The sequence below is a fragment of the Pan troglodytes genome, chromosome 6 (assembly GCF_028858775.2).
Source record: "Pan troglodytes isolate AG18354 chromosome 6, NHGRI_mPanTro3-v2.0_pri, whole genome shotgun sequence".
Classification (NCBI taxonomy): domain Eukaryota; kingdom Metazoa; phylum Chordata; class Mammalia; order Primates; family Hominidae; genus Pan; species Pan troglodytes.
Window position 1 is genome coordinate 12651459 of NC_072404.2, and position 21839 is coordinate 12673297.

Below are 21839 nucleotides of genomic sequence, written 5' to 3' on the forward strand. Positions count from 1 at the left end.
GCTTACGAGGTCAGGAGATCGAGACTATCTAACACGGTGAAACTCTGTCTCTACTAAAAATACAAAAAATTAGCCGGGCGTGGTGGCGGGCACCTGTAGTCCCAGCTACTCAGGAGGCTGACTCAGGAGAATGGCGTGAACCCGGGAGGAGGGGCTTGCAGTGAGCCAAGATTGTGCCACTGCACTCCAGCCTGGGTGACAAAGCGAGACTCCGTCTCAAAAAAACAGACAAACAAACAAAAAAACCCCCAAACGGTATAGTTTAATCTGTTTTTAATTTGAAGTTATTCAGTCTGTCCTTTTCTGTGATTTGTTTCTTTCTCTCATTATTTTGTTTGTGAGATTCACCCAAGTCATGTGGCAAAATTCATTTATTCGTTCGCTATACAGTGTTCCATTATAGTCAGATATCATCATTTGTGAATATTTGAATTGTTTCCAATTTGGAGCTATAATGAAGAATGCCGTCATGAACATCCTCATCCACGTCTTTTGACGAGCATAGAGATAGACACTTCTTCTTCTTTCTTTTTTTTGAGAGGGAGTCTCACTCTGTCGCCCAGGCTGGAGTGCAGTGGAGTGATCTTGGCTCGCTGCAACCCTGCCTTCCAGGTTCAAGTGATTCTCCTGCCTCATTCTCATTCTCCCTAGTAGCTGGGATTATAAGTGCATTCCACTATGCCCTGCTAATTTTTTTTTTTTGTATTTTTAGTAGAGATGAGGTTTCACCATGTTGGTCAGGCTGGTCTTGAACTCCTGACCTCAAAGGGCTAGGATTACAGGTGTGAGCCACTGTGCCGGCCGATAGGCACTTCTGATAGGAGTAGCTATGCTGGGTTGCAGGTGTGCATACATTCAGATTTAGGAGGTATTCCCAGAGAACTTTTCAAAGCAGCTGTACCAGTTTCATTCCTACCAGAGGTATTCAAGCATTCCTCTTGATCCTGATCTTTGTGAGCATTTGTTGTTTTTTTAATTTTACCCATTCTGGTGAGTATATGGCCATATTGCATTGTGTTGTGGTTTTTTTTTTTTTTTTTTGAGACAGAGTGTTGCTCTGTCACCCAGGCTGGAGAGCAGTGGTGGCATCTTGGCTCACTGCAACCTCTGCCTCCCGGGCTAAAGGGATTCTCGTGCCTCAGCCTCCCAAGTAGCTGGGATGACAGATGTGCCACCACACCCGGCTAATTTTTGTATTTTTAGTAGAAACAGGGTTTTGCCATGTTGTCCAGACCGGTCCTGAACTCCTAGCCTCATGCGATCCCCCTGCCTTGGCCTCCTAAAGTGCTGGGATAACAGGCGTGAGCCACCACACCTGGCCCATATTATAGTTTTATTTTGAACATTGAACCGTGTTCATCTGTGTAATTAGCATGTGGATCTCCTCTTTTGTGAAGTATCTGTTCACATAAGCACATCCTCTCACCATTTCAGGATAGTCCCTGACCCTCTTCTCCGTCCACGTTTGCTTAGGTAACTTAATAAAAATGCATGCAGCGGATTTGGAAAAGCCCATGGTAGAAAAGCAGGATCAATCCCCTTCATTAAGGACTGGAGAAGAAAAAAAGGACGTGTCCATTTCCAGACTGCGAGAGGCCTTTTCTCTTCGTCACACAACAGAGAACAAGCCTCACAGCCCAAAGACTCCAGAACCAAGAAGGAGCCCTCTAGGACAGAAAAGGGGTATGCTGTCTTCTAGCACTTCAGATGCCATCTCTGACAGAGGCGTCCTGAGACCTCAGAAAGAGGCAGCGAGTTCCAGTCAGGGACCCAGTGACCCTACGGACAGAGCGGAGGTGGAGAAGGACTCGGGGCACGGCAGCACTTCCGTGGATTCTGAGGGGTTCAGCATCCCAGACACGGGCAGTCACTGCAGCAGCGAGTGTGTGGCCAGCACCCCAGGGGACAGGGGCTCGCAGGAACGTGTGGACTCCCAGGAGAAAGCGCCTGAAACTGACGACTGTTTTTCAGATGTGGACTGCCATTCAAACCAGGAAGATACCGGGTGTAAATTTCGAGTTTTGCCTCAGCCAACTAATCTCGCAACCCCAAACACAAAGCGTTTTAAAAAAGAAGAAATTCTTTCCAGTTCTGACATTTGTCAAAAGTTAGTAAATACTCAGGACGTGTCAGCCTCTCAGGTTGATGTAGCTGTGAAAATTAATAAGAAAGTTGTGCCCCTGGACTTTTCTATGAGTTCTTTAGCTAAACGAATAAAGCAGTTACATCATGAAGCACAGCAAAGTGAAGGGGAACAGAATTACAGGAAGTTTAGGGCAAAGATTTGTCCTGGAGAAAATCAAGCAGCCGAAGACGAACTAAGAAAAGAGATAAGGTAAAGTTTTAATTTTTTACTTTTTCACTTTTTATCTAAAATTTTTATTTTTATTTTTTATTTTTTTGAGACAGAGTCTCGCTCTGTTGTGCAGGCTGGAATGCAGTGGCATGATCTTGGCTCACTGCAGCCTCCACCTCCCGGGTTCAAGCGTTTCTCCTGCCTCAGCCTCCTGAGTAGCTGGGATTACAGGTGCACGCCACCATTCCTGGCTAATTTTTATATTTTTGGTGGAAACAGGGTTTCACCATGTTGGCTGGGCTGGTCTCGAACTCCTGACTTCAGGTGATCCAGCCACCTTGGCCTCCCAAAGTGCTGGGATTACAGGTGTGAGCCACCACACCCGGCCAGGTAAAGTTTTTTCTTAAGAGTATTTTGAGGCTGGATGTGGTGGCTCACACCTGTAATCCCAGTAGTTTGGGAGGCCAAGCCAAGGAGGGAGGATTACTTGAGCCCAGGAGTTCAAGACCAGCCTGGACAACATAGGGAGACCTCGTCTCTACAATAAAATTGGCCGGGCACGGTAGTGCGCAGTTGTAATTCCGGCATCTGCGCCTGGCCAGATCCTGTTCTCTGTGGCAGGACACAGACTCCGAACACATGGAAGACTTGGGTCTTTTAGGCCAGCACCAGCTTTTGAGCAGATTATCTATGTACTGGGAACCAGGGCATATTCAGACAATTGCCGGGAGAGCCTGGGATCGGTGCCAGGGAGGTGGTATTTGTGCTGGCATCTGCGATGCTTCTGGGATGTTCTTTTCCTTCCCTCCTGTGGGGCAGGAGTTCCTGCGTCATCACTCACTCTGGCAGCTTCTCTCCATCCAGCAGGCTGCGGCCACTCCTGCTCCAAGGAGGTCTGAAACTCAGCCTGAGTGGGTAGGAGCCTCTTACAAGAGTTCCTTTTCTGCTGGGCATGGTGGCTCATGCCTGTAATCCCAGCACTTTGGGAGGCTGAGGTGGGTGGATCACCTGAGGTTGGGAGTTCGAGACCAGGCTGACCAACATGGAGAAACCTTTTCTCTACTAAAAATGCAAAATTAGTGGGATATGGTGGTGCATGCCTGTAATCCCAGCTACTTGGGAGGCTGAGGCAGGAGAATCGCTTGAACCTGGGAGGTGGAGGTTGTGGTGAGCTGAGATTGCACCATTGCACTCCAGCCTGGGCAACAAGAGCGAACTCCATCTCAAAAAAAAAAAAAAAAGAAAAAGAAAAAAGAAAAAAAGAGTTCCTTTTCTGAGGACTCTCCCTCTTCCCTAGGGTAGTAGCATTTTCCATTCCTGTATTTCTTAGTGTAGTAGTTAACCACCTTTTACTAGTTTGTGTAATGCCTTATACATTTTTCCTCCTCAGGCCTAGCATGGTGGTGCACACCTTGTAATTCCAGCACTTTGGGAGGCTGAGGCAGGAGAATCACTTGAGGCTAGGAGTTTGAGACCAGCCTGGGCAATATAATGAGGCCCCATCTCTAAAAATAAATTAGCTAAGTACATTGCTGTACGCCTGTAGTCCCAGGTACTCAGGAGGCTGAGGCAGGAGGCTCACTTGAGCCCAGGAGGTTGAGGCTGCAGTGAGCTATGATCATGCCATTGCACTCCAGCCTGGGTGACAGAGCAAGACCCTGTCTTAAAAAAAAAAAATCCCTGTTAAAATCACTGGTGTGGTTTTTGTCTCTTGATTGATTGCACTCTGCCTGATATGGAATTGGTACCAGGAAACAGACCCTCAAAGATAGGATTTGGGGACTGGTTTGGTTATGACTTGGATTTGAGCTCTGTGTGGAGCCCCTCACCATAGGAAATGTGGGCTCAGTAATCCATGCCATGTGGAGGTCTCACAGTTCACCAAACTGTCCCCTGTGGTTGATTGTGATGGTGACGAGCATGGTGGCATGGGACCGGGTCTTCCTGGAGCACTTATAGAAAGAAACAACAATATCAGCTTCTTTGTTTTTTTTTTGAGACAGGAGTCTCACTCTTTCACCCAGGCTGGAGTGCACTGGCACGATCTCAGCTCACTGCAAGCTCTGCCTCCCGGGTTCAAACGATTCTTCTGCCTTCGTTTCCCAAGTAGCTGGGAGTACAGGTGTCCACCACCATGCCTGGCTAATTTTTTTATTTTTAGTAGAGATGGGGTTTCACCATGTTGGCCAGGCTGGTCTTGAACTCCCAACCTCAAATGATCTGCCCACCTTGTCTTCCCAAAGTGCTGGGATTACATTACAGCTGCTTTCATCCTCAGCTCAGGCCACCAGGTGAGAACCAGAAAACGTCCATGGCTGCTTTAACAGAGCCATTTCTTGTCGTCACCGCACTGATACTGCGGAAAATCCATTTTCACCGGATTTAATTGTGTGGGACTGAGAATGACAGTGTCAATTTCTCGTGTGAAGGTTAGCGGTGGTGTCTGTCTTTTGTCCAGATTGACTAAGTTAGTATTTAATGACATTAGATGTTGAAGCCACCCAGCAAAGGACCCAGTGGTGGGCCTGGCAAAGATGAGAAGGATTGATATCCAGCATTGGCAGAAAGGTGCTCTTACACACCATTGGTGGGAGTGTGACTTTTCACAGATTTCCCATCAAGAAGTACATATGTAGTTCTACCTGTAGCGTCTGTCTCACGGAAATGCACCCACAGATGAGTAGGTTTATGCACAGAAGTATTTGTTGCAGCTTTGAGTGCACTATTGAAATTGGAAACAACCGAAATGTCCTTTAGCAGGGGATTTGTCAGACAAGTTATGGTACATCCATGCAATGAATTCCTATGTGGCCATTAAAAAGAATGAAGTAGGCCGGGTGCGGTGGCTCACGCCTGTAATCCCAGCACTTTGGGAGGCCGAGGCAGGTGGATCACTTGAGGTCGGGAGTTCAAGACCAGCCTAGCCAACATGGTGAAACCTTGTCTCTACTAAAAATAAAAAAATTAGCCGGGCTTGGCGGTGCATGCCTGTAGTCCCAGCTACTCGGGAGGCTGAGGCAGGAGAAGCACTCGAACCTGGGAGGTGCAGGTTGCAGTGAGCCAAGGTCCAGCCTGGGCAACAGAGAGTGAGACTCCGTCTTAAAAGAAAAAAAAAAGAAAAAATAATGAAGTAGATCTATGTGTACAGGTCTGAAAATGTGTTTCAGATGCATTAAGTGATGACAGAATGGAGAATTAAGATTCCATTTTTGTTTTTTAAAATTAAAAAAAAAATTATATATAGAGACAAGGGTCCAGAAGGATATATTCCATTTAAATCGTTAATAGTAGCAACTGATGTCTTCTCCGGAGAGTTGGATGAATGAATAATTAATGTTATCTTTAGAAAGTGGGATGGTTAAGCCGAGCGCAGTGGCTCACGCCTGTAATCCCAGCACTTTGGGAGGCCAAGGCGGGCAGATCATAAGGTCAGGAGTTCGAGACCAGCCTGACCAACATGGTGGAACTCTGTCTCTACTAAAAATACAAAAATTAGCTGGGCATGGTGGTGCACCTGTAATCCCAGCTACTCAGGAGGCTGAGGCAGAAGAATCACTCGAACCCGGGAGGTGGAGGTTGCAGTGAGCCAAGATTGTGCCATTGCACTGTAGCCTGGGTGACAGAACCAGACTCTGTTTCAAAAAAAAAGAAAGAAAGCGGGATGGCTAGGGACTTCATTTTGTTTTTGTATTGTTTGACTTTTTTTTATTACAGTGTTCTATAACATAATCAGAAAAATAATCTTGTAAAATGTCTGATAATTAACATTTTCTACCTGCAGTAAAACGATGTTTGCAGAAATGGAAATCATTGGTCAGTTTAACCTGGGATTTATAATAACCAAACTGAATGAGGATATCTTCATAGTGGACCAGCATGCCACGGACGAGAAGTATAACTTCGAGATGCTGCAGCAGCACACCGTGCTCCAGGGGCAGAGGCTCATAGCGTGAGTGTGTTTAGTGTTCATTCCCAGATTCCCCCTCAAATTGAAGATCTAATAGAGGCCGAGGCAGGAGGATCACAAGAGGCCAGGAGTTTGAGACCAGCCTGGGCAACACAGCAAGACCTCGTATCTACTTTAAAAAAGAAGAGATCTAGGAAGGAGGGGTGTAAAAAATAAAAAAGATCTGGTTGGCCAGGCGCGGTGCCTCACACCTGTAATCCCAGCACTTTGGGAGGCCGAGGCAGGCGGATCACCTGAGGTCAGGAGTTGGAGACCAGCCTGGCCAACGTGGTGAAACCCCGCCTCTACTAAAAATACAAAAAGGCCCGGCATGGTGGCTCACGCCTGTAATCCCGGCACTTTGGGAGGCCGAGGTGGGCAGATCACTTCAGGTCGAGAGTTCGAGACCAGCCTGATGAACATGGTGAGACCTGTCTCTACTAAAAATACAAAATTAGCCAGGCGTGGTGGCGGGCGCCTGTAGTCCCAGCTACGTGGGAGGCTGAGGCAGGAGAATTGCTTGAACCCGGGAGGCGGAGTTTGCAGCGAGCCGAGTTCGTGCCATCGCACTCCAGCCTGGGCAACAAGAGTGAAACTCCGTCTCAAAAAATAATAATGATAAAAAATAAAAATACAAAAAATTAGCCAGGCATGGCAGTGCACGCCTGTAATTCCAGCTACTCAGGAGACTGAGGTAGGAGAATCGCTTGAACCTGGGAGACAGAGGTTGCAGTGAGCCGAGATCGCACCACTGCACTTCAGCCTGGGTGACAGAGCGAGATTCTATCTCAAAAAAAAAAAGAGACCTAATAGTTTATATGTGTGTCTATATGTATATATGTATTTTTCCATAAGTATTCATATAGCAGATTTTTATACTTTTTACATAATAATAGTGATAGTTACCATTTATTCAATGCCTAGAATCTGCCAGGCACTGTTGAAATAATGTATGTGTATTAGTTCCTTTAATCCTCAAGAACCTGTGAGGTTGTTACTGTCACCATCACCATTCCACAAGCGATGAAACTGAGGCACATGCAGAGAGGTTGAGTAACCTGCCCCAGTTCACGTGGTTAACATGTTCTCTAAGTATCAGACGTTTTTCGCTATTAAAAATGTTGATCACTGGTTAGCCAGAAGATCCTTCTGATGAGGGCAATTGATAGTATGGAGTATTAGTATGCATAGTGTATGGAATGTGTGTGTTCAGAAAGACAGACAGCCTGTGCGCCAGTGTTGATTGACAGTAGAGTAATCAGAAGTCAGATAGTCACTGCAGGTTGGACGCAGGGGCACACGCCTGTAATCCCAGAGCTTTGGGAGGCTGAGGTAGGCAGATCCCTCGAGCTTAGGAGTTTGAGACCAGCCTGGGCATCATGGTGAAACCTTGTCTCTACAACAAATGTAAAAAATTAGTCAGACTTGATGGTGTGTGCCTGTGGTCCCAGCTATTCGGGAGGCTGAGGTGGGAGGATCGTTTGAGCCCAGGAGATTGAGGCTGCCATGATCGTGCCACTGCACAGCTCTCCAGCCTGGGTGACAGAGTGAGACAGTGAGACTCTGTCTCACAAATAAATTAATAAATAAAATAAAATAAAATTTAAAAATTATTTTAAGATAGTCACTGCAGAATTTGGTATTTCTCTCTCCTCGGCCAAACTGGAATGTTTTACCCTGACTACTTCACAAAGGTCAGGTGTGATAGTATCATGTAAAACCAAAGTCTTGTCTTCAGCAAAGTTATAAGAAGAGGTCATGGATTTTCGTGTGGGAAATTAAACCACGTAGTGAAGTAAACTCAGATCCCAACAAGTAGATCCCACATGGAGAAATGTACCACTGAACCTGTGTAGTTTACTGAGTACTCTCCTGTGTAGTTTGCTGAGTACTCTCCTGTGTAGTTTGCTGAGTACTCTCCTGTGTAGTTTGCTGAGTACTCTCCTGTGTAGTTTGCTGAGTACTCTCCTGTGGAATGCGTGAATTGTTTTTATTCTCAGTAGGAGGCAATGGTAATAATAGACATTTAGTAAGCTACTTTATATCCCTTCCCTGTTCCTCTTAATAGAGGTTTTTTGTTTTTGTGTTTTTGAGACAGAGTTTCACTCTTTCGCCCATACTGGAGTGCAGTGATGTGATCTCGGCTCACTGCAACCTCTGCCTCTCGGGTTCAAGTGATTCTCCTGCCTCAGCCTCCCGAGTAGCTGGGATTACAGGCGCCTGCCACCACACCTGGCTAATTTTTGGATTTTTAATAGATAGGGAGTTTTGCCATGTTTGTCAGGCTGGTCTTGAACTCCTGACCTCAGGTGATCCACCAACCTCAGCCTCCCAAAGTGCTGGGATTACAGGTGTGAGCCACTATGCCCGGCTGAGGTCTTGTATTTTTTAGCCATTCGGCAAAGATAACCTCTCGTCTGTGACATTTCAAGTTGGCCCAGGTAATCACAGACCACTTAGGGTCTCAGATGGACCACACTTCAAGATTAAAGGATGAAGACCCAGTTCCACCCTGCCCTGCCAGCCCCTGTGTAGGGTGGCCCTGTTGGCCTCTGTAGCTTTTCCTGTTCATCTTCCCCTTGTTCCCTGTACTCAAGCCTCTCTGGCTGTCTTTCTTTTTCCCTTGGCAGGCCTGATGAATCCCTATGTGGCCACTAAGCAGAATGAAAGATATCTTTATGTGTGGCTCTGCAAACATCAGCGGTCCATCCTGGGGCTTGGCACAGATTGTTGTCCCTGTCTAGAATACTTGTCCTGCACCCTGCACCCACTTCTCCCCCATTACCTGATTAACTCTCTTATCCCCGGACTCAGCTCAAAGGTCACTTCCTGACCCCAGGGTGAAGTCTCTCTATGACACTGGCTGCTTTTTCTTCCTGACCTTCCTGTCATTTCTCATCATAATTGACTTGCCGGAGTATTTGCTGAACGTCTTTCTTCCCCGGTAATCTGTTGGCTCCAGGACCAAGCCTGTGTTTGCTCACCAGCTGTCTCCTGCCTTGAGCAGTGTTTGTCTTATCCAGCACTCAGGACCAGATGCAGTGGCTCACACTTGTAATCCCAGCACTTTGGGAGGCTGAAGTGGAAGGATCCCTTGAGCCCAGGAGTTTGAGACCAGCCTGGGCAACATAGTGAGACCCTGTCTCTATCTTTGAAAAAAATAACAAAAAGTTAAAAAAAAAAAAGCACTCAGTAAATCCAGGAGGAGAGAAGGATGGAGATATAATACAGGGAGAGGAAGGAACAGGATAGCAACATAAATGCTGTCTGTTCATAAATGCTGGCAATGACCTAACCCAGTGTTTCAAATTCTCTATTAGAAGGAGAAAAAATAGCATTTTTGTGATATTGTTATCCTTAAGGAAAGGATTCAGAAAAAGTGGGAGTCATTGGGGTGGCAGGCTGAGGAAAAAGCAAACTACTTTTGTAGCTACTTTAACTTTTTTTTTTTTTTTTGAGTCAGAGTCTTGCCCTGTTGCCCAGCCTGGAGTGCAGTGGTGTGATCTCAGCTCACTGCAACCTCCACCTCCTGGGTTCAAGCAATTCTAGTGCCTCAGCCTCCCGAGTAGCTGGGATTACAGGCATGAGCCACCACTTCCAGCTAATTTTTGTTTTTGTGGGTTTTTTTTTTTTTTTTTTTTTTGAGACAGAGTCTTGTCATGTCATCCAGGCTGGAGTATAGTGGCGTGATCTTGGCTCACTGCAACCTCTGCCTCCTGGGTTCAAACGAATCTCCTGCCTAAGCCTCCCAAGGAGCTGGGACTACAGGCGTGCGCCACCATGCCTGGCTTAATTTTTATATTTTTAGTAGAGAGAGGGTTTCGCCGTGTTGACCAGGCTGATCTCAAACTCCTGGCCTCAAGAGATCTGCCTGCCTCGGGCTCCTAAAGTGCTGAGATTACAGGTGTGAGCCACCGCACCTGGCCTGTAGCTATTTTAACTTCTAAAAAGAACTTTAAGAAAGAGAAAATTAAAAGGAACTTCTCAGGAAGTTTTGTGACACTTAGCTGAATAATGTTGTTATTCGTGTTGTTATTTTGACATGAATTCAAAATACAGTATTGTTGTTTTCATTTCATTTCTGCTGTAAAGCTAAATGTTTGACTTCAGGATATGGTTTGAATCATTTCTGTGTTTTTCAGACCTCAGACTCTCAACTTAACTGCTGTTAATGAAGCTGTTCTGATAGAAAATCTGGAAATATTTAGAAAGAATGGCTTCGATTTTGTTATCGATGAAAATGGTAAGTTATTAATTAGAACTATAGCGGCTGGGTGTGGTGGCTCACGTCTGTAATCCCAGCACTCTGGGAGGCCAAGGCGGGCAGATCGCCTGAGGTCAGGAGTTTGAGACCAGCCTCGCTAACATGGTGAAACCCCATCTCTACTGAAAATACAAAAAGTAGCCGGGCGTGGTGGCGGGTGCCTGTAATCCCAGCTACTCAGGAGGCTGAGGTGGGAGAATCGCTTGAACCCGGGAGGTGGAGGTTGCAGTGAGCCGAGATCACGTCACTGCACTCCAGCCTGGGCAACAAGAGTGAAACTCTGTCTCAAAAAAAAAAATTAGAACTATAGATTCTTGTCTTTTTAGAGCTGGGAATAATCTTTCAGGTCATATAGACTGGTTTTTTTTATTTTATAAAAGATTAAAAAGGTTCCCCCCCAAAAGCATTTTGTGACTGTCCTCTCTTTCAGATGTTCACTATTTTTTCTTTTTTTTTTTTTTTGCGATGGAGTCTTGCTCTGTCGCCCAGGCTGGAGCGCAGTGGTGTGATCTCGGCTCACTGCAAGCTCCACCTCCCAGGTTCACACCATTCTCCTGCCTCAGCCTCCCGAGTAGCTGGGACTACAGGTGCCTGCCACCACACCCAGCTAATTTTTTCTATTTTTTAGTAGAGACGAGGTTTCACCATTTTAGCCAGGATGGTCTCTATCTCCTGACCTCATGATCTGCCCGCCTTGGCCTCCCAAAGTGCAGGGATTACAGGCATGAGCCACCATGCCCGGCCTCAGATGTTCATCCTAAGTAGCTTTCAAGTGAAACGTGTTTGTGAAGTCATGGATTTTTCTCAAAATTGTATTCTTTTAGCTCCAGTCACTGAAAGGGCTAAACTGATTTCCTTGCCAACTAGTAAAAACTGGACCTTCGGACCCCAGGACGTCGATGAACTGATCTTCATGCTGAGCGACAGCCCTGGGGTCATGTGCCGGCCTTCCCGAGTCAAGCAGATGTTTGCCTCCAGAGCCTGCCGGAAGTCGGTAAGTGAAGAAAGCCTGGCTGTCAGCTCAGCTGCTCAAGCTTGCAGTCGAGGAAGGTCTCAGCCCAGCTCCTGATTTGGTCAAGGTTGTAAACGCCTTTGTGATTGCCAGGGGTCATTTTACACAGAGAGCTATGTGCAACGTCGTAGCTGAGCATCCGTGTCGTCTGCATTCTCTGTGACCTTGAACTCATAGTTATTGCTCTTTTGTTACCTCTGTTAAGCGTATTCTTGGCCTCTAATCCCAGCACTTTGGGAGGCTGAGGCAGGCGGATCACGAGTTCAGGAGATCGAGACCATCCTGGCTAACATGGTGAAAGCCCGTCTCTACTAAAAATACAAAAAAATTAGCGGGGCGTGGTGGCGGGCGCCTATAGTCCCAGCTACTCGGGAGGCTGAGGCAGGAGAATGGCGTGAACCCAGAAGGTGGAGCTTGCAGTGAGTCAAGTTCACACCACTGCACTCCAGCCTGGGTGACAGAGCGAGACTCCGTCTCAAAAAAAAAAAAAAAAAACCCAGAATTATTCTTTTTTTTTTTTTTTTAGACAGGGTCTCCCTCTCTCGCCCAGGCTGGAGTGCAGTGGCGCAATCACAGCTCACTGCAGCCTTGACGTCCCAGGCTGAAGCGATCCTCCTCTCTCTGTCTCCCAAGTAGTTGTGACCACAGGCATGCACCACCATGCCCAGCTAATTTTTAAATTTTTCGTAGAAACATGGTCTCCTTTCGCCCCTTGCCTCAGCCTCCCAAAGTGCTGGAATTACAGGCGTGAGCCACTGTGCCTGGCCTGGCCAATATTCTATCTCCGAGCTCTGGTTGACTCCAGCGCAGTTAGCGTTTGAGGCACCTTGTTCGTCTGTGGACCTTATGGGTCATAACAACATTGGGAGATAAAGATTTGCTGCTGCCAGGACTCGGCGACATTGGACAAGATTCTGCAGAGTCATCGAGGCAGCAGGTGCTTCACGGGGTGCCGTGGTTGTCATTGCACGTGGCGTCACTGCCGCTGCTCCGGTTGGTATGTGAAGGTGGCAGCAGTGGTTACGCCTGCAGTGGGGATTAGCCTGATGTCCAAGAAAAGTGACTGTGTATCAGCTGGCCACTGGGAAAGGCCAGGACGCCATTCCTTTATTTATTCAGCAGATGCTCCTTGAGCCCCTGCTGTGGGGCCCGCCCTGCTCCAGGTGCTCGGGACACAGAGGTAACAAGGCGGCTGCAGCCCCTGCCCCTGTGGAGCAGACAGTGGGGAGAAATAGGCATCACCACAAATAAATGACACCCATTAGATGCCAGTAAGCACAGTCAAGAGATTCAAACAGCGTTTTTCTTTGTCTGTTTTTGAGACGGAGTCTCGCTCTGTTACTAGGCTGGAGTGCGGTGGTGTGATCTCAGCTCACTGCAACCTCCGCCTCCCGGGTTCAAGCGATTCTGCTGCCTCAGCCTCCCAAGTAGCTGGGACTACAGGCACCCACCACACCTGGCTAATTTTTATATTTTTAATAGAGATGGGGTTTCACCATGTTGGTCAGGCTGGTGTCGATCTCCTGACCTCATGATCCGCCCACCTTGGCCTCCCAAAGTGCTGGGATTACAGGCGTGAGCCACCGCGCCTGGCCTAAAACAGCGTTTTGGGACAGGAAATGACAAGAGAAAAACATGGTGACCAGGTGAGATGGTGGTCAGGGAATGGCATCTGGGCAGGTGGCATCTCAGCTGCCATCTAAAAGGTGGGATGGAAGCCAGGCATGGTGGCTCACATGTGTAATCCCAGCATTTTGGGAGGCCAAGGCGGGGGATTGCTTGAGGCCAGGAGTTAAGAGACCAGCCTGGGCAACACAGGCAGACCCCATGTCTACAAAAAATTAAAAGATTAGCCAGGTGTGGTGGCATGTGCCTGTAGTCACAGCTACTCAGGAGGCTGAGGTGGGAGGATCACTTGAGCCAGGGAGGTCGAGGTTGCAATGAGCCAAGATCACGCAACTGCACTCCAGCCTGGGTGACAAAGTAAGACCTTGTCTCAAAAAAAAAAAAAAAAAGGTAGAATGGGGCCCTCTTGGGTAAGAACTTTCCAAGCGAAGGAAGTAGCAAGACTGAAGCCAGAGGCTGATTGTGTCCCTGGAGAGGGGAAGGGAGTGAGCAGAGCGGCGTCCAGAGGACAGCCACGTAGAGTGTTGCCGGTCATACCTAGACTCTGGGGGTCTGTGCTGTGTGTGGCGCGAGCCACTGGAGAGAACAGACGGGAAGGAGTCCCATGATTGCAGCTGCTGGAGAGAATAGACTGGAAGGGGTGCCGTGGCTGCGGCCGCTGGGGAGAGCAGCAGCTGGGGGCCACGTGGGAAGTGGGTGGGATGGAGCCTGCTGTGTGAGCTTCAGGTGTAATTTACAGCCATGAGATTAGATGAAATGACTCAAGGGCAGAGTTTAATTAGAAGAGGGCCCAGAGTCTGACTTCTAGCCACAGTGTTTCTTGGATAAAGACCTAATATGAGCTGGGCGTGGTGGCTCACACCTGTAATTCCAGCACTTTGGAAGGCGGAGGTGGGTTGATCACCTGAGGTCAGGAATTTGAGACCAGCTTGGCCAACATGGTGAAACCCCATCCCTACTAAAAGTACGAAAATTAGCTGGGCATGGTGGTGGGTGCCTGTAATCCCAGCTACTCGGGAGGCTGAAGCGGGAGAATTGCTTGAATCTGGGAGGCGGAGTTGCAGTGAGCTGAGATCGCACCATTGCATTCCAGCCTGGGAGACAGAGTCTCCCCACCACCCCCGACCTCGCCAAAATAAAAGACATAATATGGATCTTCCAGTCTTGGAGTCTGTGAGAGTGTGGAGCTGAGCTCATAGCCGGGCAGTTTTGATGTCCTGAGTTTAGTGTGACTCAGTGGCCCGGGGAACCACAGGCAGCTCCTTCCCTCCCGCCCTGGCCTACCCGTCCATCTCCGGTGTTGTCACTGCCTGCCCAGGAGGCTCCTGCTTTGAGCCCTGCCCACCCTTCCAGCCCCATCTCCCCACCACGCTTCCAGCCATGTAGCTGTCTTCCAGTTCCACGCTCGCCTCAGTCTCCTCCCTGCCTTACACCCTTTCTCCCTACTCTCCTCTCTACCTGGGTTTGCCACCGTCACCCTTCACCCCATCCCCACACCTGAGCAGGCCGCCTCGCCTGGGTGCCACCTGTCTTGGTTCTCTGTTGACTTGTTGATTGTCTGTCCTTCTCCAACCTGCTGTCACCCCAGCCTTCTGACTGTGCTTGGCACATGGCGAGCCCTCAGGGTGCTGCAGGAAGAAGGAAGGTGACACTGGGCTTCAGGCTTGTGTCCTCTCCTTCCTGTCAGAGGACCCATGGCAGGGAGGCAGCAGGGCCAGGGCTGGAGTGCTATGGGCAGCAGGTCAGAGCTCGACAGAGGGGGGTGACGCCTGCACCCATTGGGGGAGAGGGTCCCGGGAGTGCCACAGTCCCAAGGCAGGTGTTTGCGTGATGGGCCTGTGCAAGAGGAAGGGAGTAGCAGTGCAGCTGGGGTGAGGAAGGGAGGCATTCGTGCTTGGAGGTGGGGGTGCAGGCACAGCCCAGCGAGGGCCAAGTCAGGGGACAGACGGGGGCTTTTATTCAGGTGAGGGGGAGAGCTGTGAAGTGGAATGAATAACCTGACAGCCCTTTAAAAGTAATCACTGGCTGCTGAGTGGAGAGCGGCTCGGAGGGGTCGCAGTGGGGCAGGGAGGCCTGCTGGGAGGCTGCTGCACCTGCCAGGGTGAGAGGGCAGGGTGGCTGCTGAGACAGGTGTGGTCGGCGTCTGGAGTGGAGGCGGTGCCACCTTGAAGGAGCCACAAGGAGCCTGATTTCACAGAAGGGTGGAGGGCTGAGATCTAGAACCTAGGCTTCTCTGGGGGAAGGTTTTTCAGGGGTTTTTCAGGGAAGGTAGTTTTTGAGCTGTAATCTTGTCCAGCCTTATTTTAGAGAAGAATGCTTCTGAAGAGCTGCCATTCTGATGTCAAAAAACTACTAAAACGTTGAACCGTTGTGTCTCACACTCAGGTGATGATTGGGACTGCTCTTAACACAAGCGAGATGAAGAAACTGATCACCCACATGGGGGAGATGGACCACCCCTGGAACTGTCCCCATGGAAGGCCAACCATGAGACACATCGCCAACCTGGGTGTCATTTCTCAGAACTGACCGTAGTCACTGTATGGAATAATTGGTTTTATCGCAGATTTTTATGTTTTGAAAGACAGAGTCTTCACTAACCTTTTTTGTTTTAAAATGAACCTGCTACTTAAAAAAAATACACATCACACCCATTTAAAAGTGATCTTGAGAACCTTTTCAAACCAGATGGAGCATTGCTTGCAAATTTTTTTTCTCTATGTTTGCATGCGCTCGTGTGTGTGTGTCCAGGCAAGAACACATTTTATAAAAATAAGAACACTTGGGCTGGGCATGGTGGCTCATGCCTGTGATCGCAGCACTTTGGGAGGCCGAGGCCAGCGGATCACCTGAGATCAGAAGTTCGAGACCAGCCTGACCAACATGGAGAAACCCTGCCTCTACTAAAAATACAAAATTAGCCAGGTGTGCTGGCGCATGCCTGTAATCCCAGCTACCCAGGAGGCTGAGGCAGGAGAATCGCTTGAAGCCAGGAGACGGAGGTTGCAGTGAACTGAGATTGCGCCACTGTGCTCCAGCCTGGGTGATAGAGCAAGACTCTGTCTCAAAAAAAACAAAAAACAAAAAACAAAAAACCAAACCATTTTGGAAGTTACTCAGGCCTCTGCTCTGGCTGGACATAGTTTAGTCTATAACTTTCAACCCTTAACAATAATTAAATTCATCTTTGTTTAATTTCGTAAATTTAAAAGTAGGGTCCTTTTCGGTTAGTGATTCTCAGCCCTGATTCACATTAAATTTTTAAACAGGGGGGATCCTCTGCCCGGCTGGAAGAAAATGACTGGATGGGACAGGGGTCGCTATTTGAAACATTCCTCTGTGCGGCCAAGGTCGCAAAGTGCTGTCCTCGCAGGGGAACAAAAAGAGTTTGGTTTCCCGTAATTTGATGCTGTGATTTGGTTTCCTCAGGGTGTGAACTGTAGAACATTCCAGTTACTGGCCTTGAATGGTTCTGGGAATATAAGAATCCCTGTCTGTCTTTTCAAATAGTTTTCATGGAACCTTGTCCTGTTTGAACTTGGCTGAAAATGGAAGTAAAGATGCCCTCTTGGGGGCCCAGAGATGACAGATGTGGCTCCCCCTGCTGCCCTCACCCCTTCTCCAGACTGTGGGCGGCTCCCTTCCTGCTTTAGAATCCCTCAGATGGAGGAGGCAGTACAGTAGAGACTGTGCCATCGTGTCTGGCACGGTGCTGGTGTGGTCTGCAGGATCCCACTTACGAACTCTGCAGATTGCGAGCTGTGGCAGGATAACAGCCCCCAAGACAGCTGTGTCCTAATCCCCAGAACCTGTGACCACGCTGCCTCACGTGGCAGAAGGGACTCGGCAGGTGTGATTGAGTGAAGGATCTTTTTTTTTTTTCTTTGAGATGAAGTTTCGCTCTTGTTGCCCAGGCTGGAGTTCAATAGCATGATCTCAGCTCACTGCAGCCTCTGCCTCCCAGGTTCAAGTGATTCTCCCACCTCAGCCTCCCGAGTAGCTGGGATTACAGGTGTCCAGAACCATACTGGCTAATTTTTGTATTTTTAGTAGAGACAGGGGTTCACCATGTTGACCAGGCTGGTCTCGAACTCCTGACCTCAGGTGATCCGACCGCCTCGGCCTCCCAAAGTGCTGGGATTACAGGTGTGAGCCATCATGCCTGGCTGAGTTAAGGATCTTGCAACAGAGAGATTATCCTGGATTGTCTGGGTGGGCCCAGTCCATTGGGTGAGTCCTTCAAAGGTGGAGACCTTTCCCTGCTGGCCAGAGAGAGGCTGCCTTGCTGGTTTTGGAGATGGAAGGAGGTACCACTAGTCAAGGATTGCAAGCAGTCTCTAGAACAGGGATTCCAACACTCCGGACACAGACCAGTAGTGGTCCATGGCCTGTTAGGAAGCAGGGTGCACAGCAGGTTAGGGGCCGGCAAGCCAGCGAAGCTTCATCTGTATTTACAGCCACTCCCCGTCGCTGGCATTACCACCCGAGCTCCGCCTCCTGTCACATCAGCGGTGGGCATTAGATTCTCATAGGAGCACGAGCCCTATTGTGAACTGCACACATGAGGGATGTAAGTTGCACGCTCCTTATGAGAATCTGATGCCTGATGATCTGTCACTGTCTCCCGTCACCCCCAGATGGGGCTGTCTAGTTGCAGGAAAACAAGCTCAGGGCTCCCACTGAGTCTCTGTGATGGTGAGTTGTAGAATTATTTAATTATATGTTACAATGTAATAATAGTAGAAATAAAGTGCACAATAAATGCAATGCACTTGAATCATCCTGAAACCATCCCTCCCCCCGACCCCCATCCATGGAAAAATTGTGTTCCGCGAAACCGGTCTCTGGTGCCAAAAAGGTTGGGGACCGCTTCTGGAAAAGCTGGAAAAGGCAAGAAAACGCATTCTCCCCTGGAGCCTCTGGAAGGAACCAGCACTGTGGGACTAATTTACATACTGTAGGGTAATTTGTGTTGCTTCGAGCCACTAAATTTATGGTAATTTGTTTGCGGCAGCAATGGAAAACTAATGCCTGCGTTATTCCTATTTTATGATGAAGCAGTTAGCAGAGCTGGGAAAACCCTGGCCTGCTGCCTCCAGCGTCCAGCCTTTCCCCCGGCCTTCAGGACCAGCAAGGGCGGGACACCTGCTTGGCGCTGGCGCGCGGCCCCTTTAAGAGCACAGGGTGGGCCTGGCGGCGTCCGCGGTTACCTGGAGACCGGAGCCGGGTCTGGGACGCAGAGAGCCCGGCAACACCTCAGCCCGAGCCCGGCGAGGTCTCTGGGCTCCTGGAGCGAGGTGAGCGCCCCAGGCCGCGGTCCTGCGTACGCCGGGACAGCCATGGCGACTGGGTCCTGTTCCTTCCCGGCCGGACTGACGCGGCCTCCCAGGACCCGAGCACGTGCGTGATGGGCGAGGAGGGCCTAGGCCGGGCAGACCAGTGCAGGGAGCCGATTCTTCCCGGCTCACCGTAGACACAGGAGAGAGACGGCCTCTCCTTAAGCCCAGGAGAACAGAGGAAACATTAGGAAACGCACTGAGAAACGAAATTGGCTTGATTTGTAGTTCACTTGTTTGTAGGTCACTGACAGAAGACCGAAAAGCTCGTAGTAAAGGCCCCTCTAAATTTAGAGGTGAGAGCACCTTGGGCTAGGGGACCCAGGGGCGGCTTCGCTGAGACAGTAGTCGGAGGCGGGAAGGAGCAAGGGTGTTGGAAGGAAGAAGGCTTGGCCGGGCGCAGTGGCTCACGCCTGTAACCCCAGCACTTTTGGGAGGCCGAGGCGGGCGGATCACCTGAGGTTAGGAGTTTGAGACCAGCCTGGGCAACATGGTGAAACCCTGGCTCTACTAAAAATACAAAAATTAGCCGGGAGTGGTGGCGGGCACCTGTAATCCCAACTACTTGGGAGGCTAGGGCAGAAGAATCACTTGAACCCGGAAGGTTGCAGTGAGCCAAGACTGTGCCACTGCACTCCAGCCTGGGTGACAGAGCGAGACCCTGTCTCAATAAATAAATAATGGAGGAAGAGAGAAGGCTGGAGATGGGTTCAGCTGGAGGGTGGGGTGTCCAGAGGATGGCATCCAGGAAGAAGAGGGCAAGAAGTGCCCACTGCACCCGTCGGGGCCTACGAAAAGGGACCAGATCTGGCCTTCACCACAGGGCTCACCTATGCATCCTGCCTGATGGACCAGGGTGCTTTCAGCGGGGCCAGATTGGGAAAGCCATGAAAACTATGGCTTTGAAACCCTGCACCGCAGCTCATATGCCAGACAAGCAAAGATATGCGCTGGAAACGGAGCTCGAGCAACGATGCGCTGGAAATACAGCTCAAGCAACGATGCGCTGGAAACGCAACTCCAGCACACCGGTCCTTGCTTGTCCGGCATATGAGAGGCACTCAATCGATGGCAGTGCTAGAGGGAGTGGGAAACCAATGATTTCAAGTTTGAAAACAGGAAAGGGACGAGATAATCACTCAATTTATTGACTTTGCTCTGTATCCTGTACTTAGGGATTTTTCTGTGTGTCATCGATTTAATTCTTATGAGACAAGGTACTGTTATTTCCATTTGTGAGGCAGAGGAGATTAAGCAACTTGCTTCAGAACACAGCACTTGGCCGAGCTCAGTGGCTCATGCCTGCAATCCTAGCAGTTTGGGAGGAGAAGGTGGGAAGATTGCTTGAGGCCAGGAGTTTGAAACCAGCCTGGGCAAAATGTACAACACCCCGTCTCAAAAAAAAAAAAAAAAAAAGGAAACCAGCCAGGCATGGTGGCTCACACTTGTAATCCCAGCACTTTGGGAGGCGAAGGTGGGCAGATCACGAGGTCAGGAGTTCGACACCAGCCTGGCCAACACAGTGAAACCCCATCTCTACTAAAAATACAAAAATTAGCTGAGTGTGGAGGCAGGTGCCTGTAATCCCAGCTACTCGAGAGGCTGAGGCAGGAGAATCACTTGAACCTGCAGTGAGGTTGCAGTGAGCCAGTGAGCCAAGATCCTGCCACTGCATTCCAACCTGCAGGACAGGGCTAGACTCTGTCTTAAAAAAAAACAAAAACAAAAACAAAAACAAAAAAAAAACCCCCAAAAACGCAGAACTGGGCCGGGCACCCACACCTGGTGGCTCACGCCTGTAATCCCAGCACTTTGGAGGCCGAGGCGGGCAGATCACGAGGTCAGGAGATTGAGACCATCCTGGCTAACACGGTGAAACCCCGTCTCTACTAAAAATACAAAAAAAATTAGCCAGGTGTGATGGTGGGTGCCTGTAGTCCTAGCTACTCAGGAGGCTGAGGCAGGAGAATGGCATGAACCCGGGAGGTGGAGCTTGCAGTGAGCCAAGATCGCACCACCGCACTCCAGCCTGGGCAAGAGAGTGAGACTCCGTCTCAAAAATAAATAAATAAATAAACCCATAGAACTGGTAACGGGCAATGCAGGACTCCGAATCCAGCTCTCGCACACTTTACAATGCTGACCTATAAGGAGAGGGGCTTTTGTTTTGTTTTGTTTTTTTTGAGACAGAATCTCGCTCTGTTGCCGAGGCTAGAGTGCAGTGGTGTGATCTCGGCTCACTGCAACCTCCACCTCCTGGGTTCAAGCGATTCTCCTGCCTCAGCCTCCTGAGTAGCTGGGATTACAGGCATGTGCCACCATGCCTGGCTAATTTTTTGTATTTTTAGTAGAGACGGGGTTTCACAGTGTTAGCCAGGGTGGTCTCAATCTCCTGACCTCGTGATCCACCCGCCTTGGCCTCCCAAAGTGCTGGGACTACAGGTGTGAGCCACTGCATCCGGCCGGAGAGGGGCTTTTAAAGTGTGAATTGGCTGCATGCAAGACCTGAGAGGTGAAGTAGCCTATTTCATGTGTAGGGTTACCTTTCAAGAAACAATGCTAGACAATGGTTCCAACTTAAATAATTTTTAGGGCAAGGCACAGTGGCTCACACCTATAATCCCAGCACTTTGGGAGGCTGAGACAAGCGGATTGCTTGAGCTCAGGAGTTCCAGACCAGCTGGGGCAACATAGCAAGACCCTGTCTCTACAAAAAATTAGCCAGGTGTGGTGATGCATGCCTGTGGTCCCAGCTACTTGGGAGGCTGAGGTGGAAGGATCGTCAGAGCCTAGGAGGTTGAGGCTAGAGTGAGCCATGATTGTGCCACTGCCCTCCAGCCTGGGTGACAAAGTGAGACTCTGTCTCAAAAATTAAAAATAAAAAATTTTAGGAACAAGCAATGCGATGTTGAGGTTGTATTTTTATAAACTGATGGTACTTGAAACTTGTAATTATAATCATTTTTGAGACAGAGTCTTGCTCTGTTACCCAGACTGGAGTGCAGTGGTGTGACACCACTCACTGCAGCCTCGACCTCCCAGGCTCAAGCAGTCCTCCCACCTGAGCCTCCCTAGTAGCTGGGACTACAGGCATGTGCCACCACACCTGGCTAATTTATTTTTATTTTTTGTAGAGAGGTGGCATCTCACTACGTGGCCTAGGCTGGTCTCCACCTCCTGGACTCACATGATCCTCCCACCTTGGCCCTCCAACGTGCTGAGATCGCAGGTGTGAGCCACCGCACCCGGCCCTGGTAACTCATTTTTCAGACTTTGTCAGGAGAATGATAATGACATTGTGTTGTAAAACTGAAATTTTAACTACAAATGAAAACCCCAAGTGTTTGGAGACGTAATTT

At 49.2% G+C, this 21839-nt stretch overlaps 2 protein-coding genes across 50 annotated transcripts in view; both read left to right on the forward strand.

Annotated features, from left to right (window-relative positions):
- The window catches only part of PMS2 (PMS1 homolog 2, mismatch repair system component), a 36144-nt gene extending 20313 nt beyond the window's left edge, over positions 1-15831 (forward strand). For 11 of the 12 annotated variants that reach the window (XM_001141671.8, XM_009452616.5, XM_063814018.1 and 8 more), the window contains 5 exons: positions 1474-2335; positions 6078-6245; positions 10385-10485; positions 11331-11500; positions 15530-15831. In XM_001141671.8, the coding sequence (XP_001141671.3) occupies positions 1474-2335; positions 6078-6245; positions 10385-10485; positions 11331-11500; positions 15530-15673 (1445 nt within the window). In that variant the 3' untranslated portion in view covers positions 15674-15831. The remainder of the gene's footprint in view (positions 1-1473; positions 2336-6077; positions 6246-10384; positions 10486-11330; positions 11501-15529) is intronic. The other variant, XR_010158335.1, reaches the window with a different exon arrangement.
- Positions 15832-18098: 2267 nt separating this feature from the next.
- Positions 18099-21839, forward strand: part of LOC742626 (radial spoke head 10 homolog B) — a 44736-nt gene continuing 40995 nt past the window's right edge. For 4 of the 38 annotated variants that reach the window (XM_063813988.1, XM_063813991.1, XM_054655491.2 and 1 more), the window contains exons 1-3: positions 18357-18544; positions 18724-18776; positions 21615-21734. Coding sequence is in view for 3 of the 38 variants with exons in the window: in XM_054655471.2 (XP_054511446.2) it covers positions 18172-18441 (270 nt within the window). In the remaining 35 variants the exon portion in view is untranslated. Of the gene's footprint in view, positions 18777-21614; positions 21735-21839 lie in introns of all 38 variants that reach the window. The other 34 variants (XM_063813990.1, XM_063814017.1, XM_063813998.1 and 31 more) reach the window with 21 other exon arrangements.